Raw genomic sequence first — 9341 nt, forward strand, 5'->3', positions numbered from 1 at the left:
GCCCCACAGACAGGACTCTCAGTGCAGCAGCTCTTAAATTCTTGGAAAAACAAAAAAGGCAAGAGCTGAGCTGACAGAATCTCTACCACCTTTTGATGGGATTTCTCCTCTACCTTGACCCAAACCCACTATCCATCAACTCTTCCCAGTTATTGTAATTTGGTTTCCCACCAGCTTAGGCACCTCTTCCAGAGGTCAACTTTCCATTATCTTCCCTTATAGTTTCGCCTAGAATAAAGAAAATGATAATAAGAAAGCACTTTCCTCAATGTTACCAGTACAAGTACAGTTGGTCTGTCAACATTAGGCTCGTCAAGTACCCCAGTACACAAGGGCTGCAATAACTTGCAGTTCTGATTAAGTCATTTTAGTCTTCAGTAGCTTAGTGTGAATAAAGTTCAACTGTACACTGCATCTTAAATATTTCTTGGTAAAAATAGGAGTGGAAGGACTTTCCTTTTATTCTATCCCGTTTGAAGTGGACTTTTTGGGGGGGTTTTGTTGAGTTTTTGGGGTTTTCTTTGGTTGGGGTTTTTTTAATCAGAGAACAAACCTTGAAGTAATGTTTTAATTGGTCCTTGCACTAGTGAATACTGAAACAACCTATCACTGTCCCTGTGGCAACATGTTAAAAGTATTCAGTTTGTTTACAAAAACCTTCTAGATTTTTTTCTGTTGCCAACATGAAGGTGAAGAAAGCAAAAGGCTTCACACAAGTTTAATGTTCAATGAACTTGCTAAATAGTTTCTGTAGACCAAATATATTTACATATATTTATACTCATTCTGTTAGCAATGAAAACGATGTCTGGCTTCTTAAAGTATTCCAAAGTTATAAAATTTTTTAAAGATGAAATGCAGCAAATTCAAATATACTAACTCGAGGCAACCACAAATCAAAGCTTGCACAAATTTTTGGAAATAAAAAAAAAAAAAAAGGAGGGGAAAAATGCATATAGCTAAAGAGATACTGACAGAAGTCTAGTAGATTTCAGTGTACCACTGTGGCAATTTATCAGGTGTTGCTGGAATATTTAATTCTTAGTTGTGAAGCCATACAAAAATTAGTTGGACACTGCAAGTTTAGCTCAACCTTCCTGTTAACGTGCAAGCTGTATAATCAAACCCTTTCTCAGCTACAATTAGGAAAATTACCTGTTATTGAGCCATATAAGTAAACCAGACAGACGTTAAAATGCACTAATACACGGAACTCCACCTCCCTCTAAGTGGATATCAGTCCAAGACAGTAAAAAGATAATTCAATGAAATAAAGTTTTTTTCCCCAGAACATCTGAGTACATTTTTTTTCCTTTAATTAATCTATTTCTCTATTTGTAGAGCCATATATTGAATCCACATGACTAATCCCATACAGAAGGCAAAGTATTATAATGATGCAGCTTAAGTGTGTAACTGGGCATTACCAGTAACTTCATATGGTCTAGTGTTCGTCACCTCTGATAACACCCTCCTCCCCATCTTTCAAGCGCCTGAATGACACATGCAACATTAATTTCCAAGACCATAAAAGAACCTATTCCAAGGCATTCTGTATTTCTGTCCTTCTCCTTTTGGTTCCTCCAGAGTGATACTGCCCTGTTCTTACTTCTCCATAAACCTCAGAAACCCCTGAGTTTGTCAAACAGACCCCTCAATGGTCCCCTCTAAGCCACCTCTTTCTTACATGTAAAATCTCTTCCATAAGCTGACACAAAAACCACTCTCTTATCAAGAGCTCGGTCTACCATGATGTCAGTAATAAAACAATCAAATAATGACATCTCAAGGTAAACGTGAGGCCATCACTAAACATAGCAACTGCAGTGCAAACTACAGTTAGTTCTTTTCCCACTCTTAGAGATGTTTCACTGCACGTTCCTCCCCACTTTCGGTCACAAGAGAGTAACACTTGAAAATCCGAATAAAGGACAACGCCTTCATAGAAAATCTATTTAAAAGGCTCTGGGATCATTCAATCATTTGTAGAGGTTTGCCAGCGTTCTGGCAGAAGCACTTCTATAATTGCACATGCACACAAATTGTTATGGTTATAATAACCCATGCAATAACAATACTTGACACGGAGTATACACACCCACTCAATTCAGTCACTTCTGAAGCAGTAATAACATGCTCACTGGTGTAATCAGAAGAGGCAGAGAAAGAAGCCACATTTAAGAAAAAGACAGGTAAGGAAAAACACATAAAAAGATGTCATACAGTAATCATTAGTCATAAACTGGACTCAGTCCTTTATTAACAGCCTTATACAGTATTCCTAACTATACTAATAATTTTAATAACCCAGACCTACCATATGTAAATCCTCAGGTATTTCACATTTCAGCATTACACAGTCTGAGTTCACAATGTTTAATTAGCACAGTAAACCTTTATGCTTTAGGACCTACCATCACAGGCCACCGTAATGACCTGGATAGACAATTCTCATTTGCCAATAAGACAATGTAGCCCAAAAACAAAGAAACAGTAATTCTTACCTATTCTGAACAATCACAACAAGCATCAAAAAGTGAGTTATTCAGAGCCGGGTTCGTATCAGAACCTAAACCACCAATTTCACTTTATACTTTCAGACTTCGAGTGTGCTTTGACCATGTAATACAGCTTTCACTGAGATTAAAAGACTGAAAGCAGATCTTTGTAATCAGGAGGAACGCGGATTGCTTCACTAACCGCATGTTTGATCCCCACACCGTGCACTTCTTCCCTTCTTTTGATGCACAAGCAGGAGGAAGCAAAGCTATCGAAAACCCAGGTATCCTTCCACTGAAAAAGCTTAAATCACCCTCAACCATGGCACGTTTGCACACAGCAGCGTAAGCACACACACCTCTTCACACAGACGAAAGCCACCGCCACACACACCCCTCCAGAGGTACCTTAAGCAGCTGATGTTACACAGGACAGCAGAGCAAGGGATGCGATACGAGTGGAGACAACAGACAGACAAAACAGTCCGTGGACCTTTCTGGACCCCAGTGGGGGAGCTGTGTATGAGGAAAGAGGGTTCTGAAGGGTGGCGTTTAAGTCACTCTTTCGTACTTCCCTATGCAGACGCTCTTACATTATAAATTAGACCCAGTACGACTGATTATTTCAAGTGCAAACCTGAACTGGCACATTATTGCTTAGGGACATGGTTTAGTGGTGGACCTGGTAGTGTTGGGTTAATAGCTGGGCTTGATGATCTTCAAGGTCCTTTCCAACCAAAACGATTCTATGATTGTGGAAATCGGAATACTTTGAGCCATCGCACACTTGCTTTTCTTAAGCCAACACCTTGACGGAGAAATGGGTGAAGGCGCAGCTCAAACTGAAGGTGGGTGAAAAAATCCAAAGGGGCCGGATTTAACCACGAGAACTTTCCCTCCTCACCGAGCCGCTCCAGCCAAGCTCCCTCCAACCAGCACCGGCCCAGCGCTCGCCACACGGCTGTTAACCTCCCTCTCCCCACCGAAAAACCACGTAACCCCCGGCGCTGCCACCCGCCCTCTCCCGCCCCGGGCCCCGCCGCAGCCCCCCGGGACCGGCCGGGCGGGAGGGAGCGGCCCCGGCCTCTCCCGGCCCCGCCACCGCTCCTCGTCCCGCCGAGCAGGCAGCGGTTACCCAAGCACCTGCGGGCACCTGCCGCCGCCGGCTCCCGCCCGCCGGGCCCGGGCACCCGCGGCAGCTCCTCCAGCCCCTCCACCGGCCCCCACCTTCCGCGAAGGCACCGGGTACCGGCGACGCACCTTCCCCAGGGGACTTCGGGGGCTGCCCTGAAGCGGCGCTCCCCGGGCACCCCAGGTCCGCGACCTCCCCCTCAGACAAAGACCGGCGGAGGCGGCCCCGGGGGAGCGGGAGGAGGGGGCCAGCCTCGCCGCCTCCCGCCGCGGCAGCAGCCCTTCCCCGCCGCGCTCACCCATGCTGCGCGCGCCCGCCCGCCCGGGCTCGGCGGAGCGGCTCCGGGTCCCGCCAACGCGCTCAAGCCGGGCACGGCGGCTCCATCCGTGCCGCTACGGACGCGAAAGAGGCTGCTCCGAGCCGCCGGGGGCCCGGGTCAGAGGCGGCCACGGTCCCGTCCCGTCGCTCCCCACCGCCGCCCCGCCTCGCCTCAGGCGAGCTCCGGCACCGGCGGCACCGCCCCCGCCCCCGCCCCCGCCCCGCCCGCGGCGGGGGGGCGCCAAATCCCGCGAGAGCCGCGCGCCACCGCCCCCCACGCCGTGCCGCCGTTGCCAGGCGGGATGACGTCACCGCCTCTCCCCCGCCCCGCGCGCGGGAAGGTGTCACCGCCCCGCGGAGCCACCTCCCCCCGCGCCCGCCTCCCGGGGCCCGCGCCCTCCCGGCGGCGGGAGGAGGGAGCTGCCCTGCTGCAGCCGCGCTGCTCCGTGCCCCGGTGCAGTTTTGTGCCGAGTCTCCCGTCCGCCCCGCGGTCATATCTCCTCAGGCCCCGCCGAGGAGGCGCCCCTCGCCTCAGAGGGGCGATGCCCCCTTCCCACAGAGGGTGGGTGGGGGCCCTGCCCTCAGCCCGCGCACCCGCAGCTCCCCGCGGGAAGGAGCTGCCTCCACGGCCCCGCAGCGAAACCTCGGCCCCCTGAGGCCCTCGGGCTGCCCCGTGCATCCAGGGGCTTCCCCACCTCCTCCCCCAGCAGCCTCCTGGCTCTAGCCCTCACACAAAACCACCCACCCTGGGATCGCTTCAGGGACCCCCTTATGAGCAGAGATGTGTTGAGATTCGGGGTCGGTTCTGGCTGTGGGGGCCAGGCCATTCCTCCTGGCTCGAGGAAGGTGGCAGGGGTGCACCCAGGGAGGCCTGGGGAGGAAACAGGTAACAAGCAATAGGACGAGAGAAAATGGCCTCAAGTTGCACCAGGGGAGGTTTAAATTGGATAGCAGGAAAAATTTCTTCTCCGAAAGGGTTGTCAAGCAGTGGAACAGGCTGCCCAGGGAAGTGGTGGAGTCACCATCCCTGGAGGGATTTAAAAGCCGTGTAGATGTGGTGCTTAGGGACTTGGTTTAGTGGTGGACTTGGCAGTGTTAGGTTGGTGGTTGGTGGTTGAATGTCCTTTACAACCAAAGCGATTCTATGAAAGTGGGCACGTCCCCTTGGCCTTCAAGGCTGCTAACATCGTGTGCGTGTTTATGGGCTGGTGCATTGCTTTTGGAGAGTTTATAGGGTAGGGGTATTTTTGTTGCATTTTTTTTTTTTTTTACTTAAGATGTACTTAAAAAAGGAGGAAAGTGTTCAAAGCTGTATCAAGCTGCCACTGTTTAGGTTTTTGTGGGAAGCTCAGGAATGAACGAAAATGACTACTTAGAACTAAACTGATTTAAAGAAAAAACAGTGACCCTGAGGTCAAAAGGACGAGTAAACATGGTCTGGTTTTGATGAAAATGAGGGAATATAACGCAGCAGGGCTCTCTGAAATGAAAATATTCTGTCTTCCCTGCTGCAGACATCCGTTCATGAGCGGTTCAAAATGAGCCATTTCAGCCAAGCTCAGGACAAAATTAGCCTAAAAAGAATGTCAAGTATTTCCAGGAGTCAGGTTTTGCTTAGCATCTTTGTCATGGAATATAAACAGAAAATGAGTCAGAAATGAGTACTGAAGACAAAATGTGAAGTCTGAGGGTGTAAACAAGCATATGCCATATTGTGGTATGATACGTTATCTTCTTCACAGTACTTTGAGGAAGACTGTGCTTCCAATTCTTCCAACAGCAGAACTGGAAAGGTACAAGTGATAGCGAGAATTTCCTTGAAGCAGGTATAGCATTTAACTCTGATAAATGGTCCCATCATACTGCCCTTAAGAGGAAAGTCTCTTTTTTATAAAAATACAACCTCTCCCCATGCTAGATTTACAACAGTTAATAGCAAGAGGAGATTTGGGACAGAGAAGAAACATCATCCTTAGAGTTCGAAGTCATTCTCAACAAGAATTCAGAAAATAATTCATGAGGATGAATTATCCTCATCTGTCTTCTCTATAGTTTTTTTCCACTTCCTCTGAAGAGCTACATGCTAAAAAAAGGATAAAGGATGAGAGGAATTATAAATGTGATCTGCTGTAGCAGTTTTTACCTCTTTAAGCCCTGCTACAAGGCTAAGTATGAATGTATGAGAGGTGAGAAATAAAATAGTGTACACCTTTACAGAGATTTGAAGGAGCTCCATGTAGCCTTCTTTCAGGAAGCTGGTCTGAACTAGGGCAAAAGCTCATTCCAGTTTATTTAAGCATCGTTACTACCTTTGGATCAGCCCTGAATGAATACTCATGCTGACATGAAGCTACCTTTGCCCTCCTCTTCAGTCTAGAACATGCTGGAGGGCAAAGGACCAATTCTCAGTTCTTATACTGTGGCCTAGCAAGATGCTGGCTTTTTGAACTTCTCTCTGATTTATTTTTACATGTCTTGATAAATGTGGCCGGGACTGGCTCAAAACTTCTTAGTTTGAGTAGAAAAACTGAATTTTAGTCAGAGCCCACCTGCTCTGATGATAGTGCGCCAGCATGCACCCAGTCCTGTGCTTCAGCCCCCATTTCCTTTTCAGTACTGGTGAGGCAGAAATGGGCTGGTTCCTTAGGGAGCCCCTGCAGCTGCTGAGCCCAAAAGATTTGTTCTCTCTGGACGACTGGCAGTGATGCTGCTGAATCCATCATCTGCGACCCTATATGATTTTCTAATTTGCCCATGTCTAAAGCTGGTCCTTCTTTGGGGCTTTGGTCCGTGAGTTATATGGCACTGAACAGTTGTATCTGCCTCATGCTTCATTGAGTTCGACAAGACTTCGCTGCAGTGAATTTTGCAAAAATGTGAGTCTTCTCATGTGTAACCCAAAGCAGCACAGGGACCCGTATTTAGCGTTCTTATATGAGTTGGCAATTATAATACATATAAGGAAAATACGTCTGTGCTAGGCTATTAACTATTAACTATTATGGCTCAACCGTTAAGCCATGAGACTACTTCGTTTCTTTTCTGTATGCTCTATGTCTGATGTCACATGCTAAATGCTTATTTACCAATAATTACTTTCTAAATCACCTACAATTAGTTCCTTCCTCACTTCCCACTTCAATAAAAGCTGAAAACGTTTAATTAGCCATTTTCACTTGGATATTATGAAATGATTGGTATTTATGCAGTCCTTAGAAAATATAGTCTGGCTGTTGTACTGATAGATATACAGGGAACCCTGGATCTTGCTTTTTATTCAAACATTTCTTGCAGTTCAAAGCACCAGTATTCTGACTCTATGAAATTATAAAAGTGCATATTTGTTTCAGAGTATTTTCAAATCCAATTAGGTTCCCCAAAATAACTGATTATTTTCTCCCAAGGTGGAATTTTGTGCAACAAAACTTTTAAAAATGAAAGATTTGTATTTTAAATGCTTTATGGTTGAGCTTAATGGAATACCTGAATTTATTCCTTGTTTTTGAGAGAGGAAGAGTTGTGACATGTTCGGAGATCAAGAAAATATTCACTGTTAATGTCAGTAACTGCTATCATTTTATTTTACAAGAGAGATCATTGTGTAGAGCCTAGCATGTAGGTTTCTAACATAAAATAAGAATGATACATGTCACCACTGGAAATGCTTTTTTTCTCTCACAAAAAAACTAGGAATAATGATAGACTCTTTTCCTAGTAGTGCTACAGTGAACATTCACTTGAAGTTTTTTGCCACTGTGGTAATCTCTAAATTACTCTATTACTTCCAAATAAAGAAACCTAAACCCAGAACTTTCAAAACTTCTCCCTAGAGCGTTAAAAAAAAAAAAAAAGGAACTGACTTTTTTTTTTCAGACAAAAATCCTGTGTCAGCTGTCACCAAGTCATGGTTTCACACACATTTGAGTGGCACATGTCCTGCAATAACTGTACATTCCCCTTTAACCAAGTAGTTTGCTCCCAAACATTCCATCCGTGTCAATTTTTCATGCTTTTAATACGCTATTGCATTTTTCATGACAGAAACTTCTTGCACAATGATACCCATAAAAATAGTCTGGAAGCATACAGCCTCTAGCACTAAGGAGTTAAACAGTCTTGACTGTAAAATTTCACTTTTTGTCTTCAGTAGCAGTTCCTACTAGCTAACATAACATTACTAAAAAAACCCCCAGATTTGTCTTTCAGAAGTTAAAAAATTATTTAGATGAGAAAACTCCCTCTGCTGGTTTGAAGGAGCAGCAGATATATTTCATTTTAAAAAATACAAATTGTGGGAAAATAGTCATTCAGCACACAGAGTATTTTTCCCTTCACTGCATACTCAGCGCAGAGTGATTCTGCTCATTCCACAGAATGAGGCAGGACCCTTTTAAAAAAAAAAAAAAGAAAATATAAAAACACAGAGCAGTTGTTTTCTAAATAAAAACTGCATCAAAATGTAGATTTTCAAGGAGAGGGCAAATTAAGCTTACACACTTACATGTAATCTTATTATTTCTTTTAACTGCTGAGGGGGTTGCATTATTTTAAGAAGCAAAACCAACTTTGTCTTTCTTTTCTTCCTACCCCCCTACAGACACTGCATTATGTGGCATCTTAACAGCTATGCAGGGCTCTTAGAAAGGCTGGACCCTTTGCAACTACAAGCTCCCTCCATCCCAGTAAAGAGCAACTAGTCATAGTCTTTCTTGCAGATTATTGCTAAAGGAGGATGAAATACTGTATCGCTACAGACCCAGGCTATCGAAAGAATCATGCACTAGTGCCATATTTTTCAAACCGTGGAGTGTGAATCAATGATGATCTGTGAGGACTCAGGAGCTGGTCTGCAAAGTAATTGCAAACCAACTACACTTACATTCTCACACATCGAACAAGCAAGCAAGCAAGATGAGGGAAATAATATGGACACTGGAAGTTTATCCTAATTTTATTTGTCTTTAACTGTAAATTGTTGTGGCAACACCACAAAAATGGTTTGTTGTTTATTGATGAAGTTCTTGGTTTAAAAGGTTGAGGAACATCAGGCAGCGGAAACAAATTCGTCTGTCCTTTGTTTCAAGTTTAACCACTCTTGATCTATTTCCTCCATTATTATCAACCTCTTTAGTCAACCCCATTCTCTTTGCCTAATCAATTCTAGCCTTGACTAGCAAGTACTGTTTTTTCCCTTGTCTTATTCCTTTGCCTCATGCCAAAAACTCCTGTGCCTTACTCCATTTTGCTGGGCTGAGCACAAGACAGGGAGCCAGGACAAGTTTCAGTTCTGTGGCCTCATTTTGTTGTATAAAAATAAGTAAGTCCTTCAAATAGGACCCAATGTTGATTAAAACATTATTGTAGGTGACAGCTTGTCCAGAACTAAATACTTT

General features: G+C 44.9%; 1 protein-coding gene across 1 annotated transcript in view; it reads right to left on the reverse strand.

Annotated features, from left to right (window-relative positions):
• CD2AP (CD2 associated protein) overlaps nucleotides 1-4106 on the reverse strand; it is an 89126-nt gene extending 85020 nt beyond the window's left edge. Inside the window, exon 1 of the mRNA XM_068397679.1 lies at nucleotides 3929-4106. Coding sequence (XP_068253780.1) covers nucleotides 3929-3932 — 4 coding nt within the window. The 5' untranslated portion in view covers nucleotides 3933-4106. The remainder of the gene's footprint in view (nucleotides 1-3928) is intronic.
• Between the last annotated feature and the right edge of the window lie 5235 nt (nucleotides 4107-9341).

This window comes from Nyctibius grandis, chromosome 1 (assembly GCF_013368605.1).
Source record: "Nyctibius grandis isolate bNycGra1 chromosome 1, bNycGra1.pri, whole genome shotgun sequence".
NCBI classification, from domain to species: domain Eukaryota; kingdom Metazoa; phylum Chordata; class Aves; order Nyctibiiformes; family Nyctibiidae; genus Nyctibius; species Nyctibius grandis.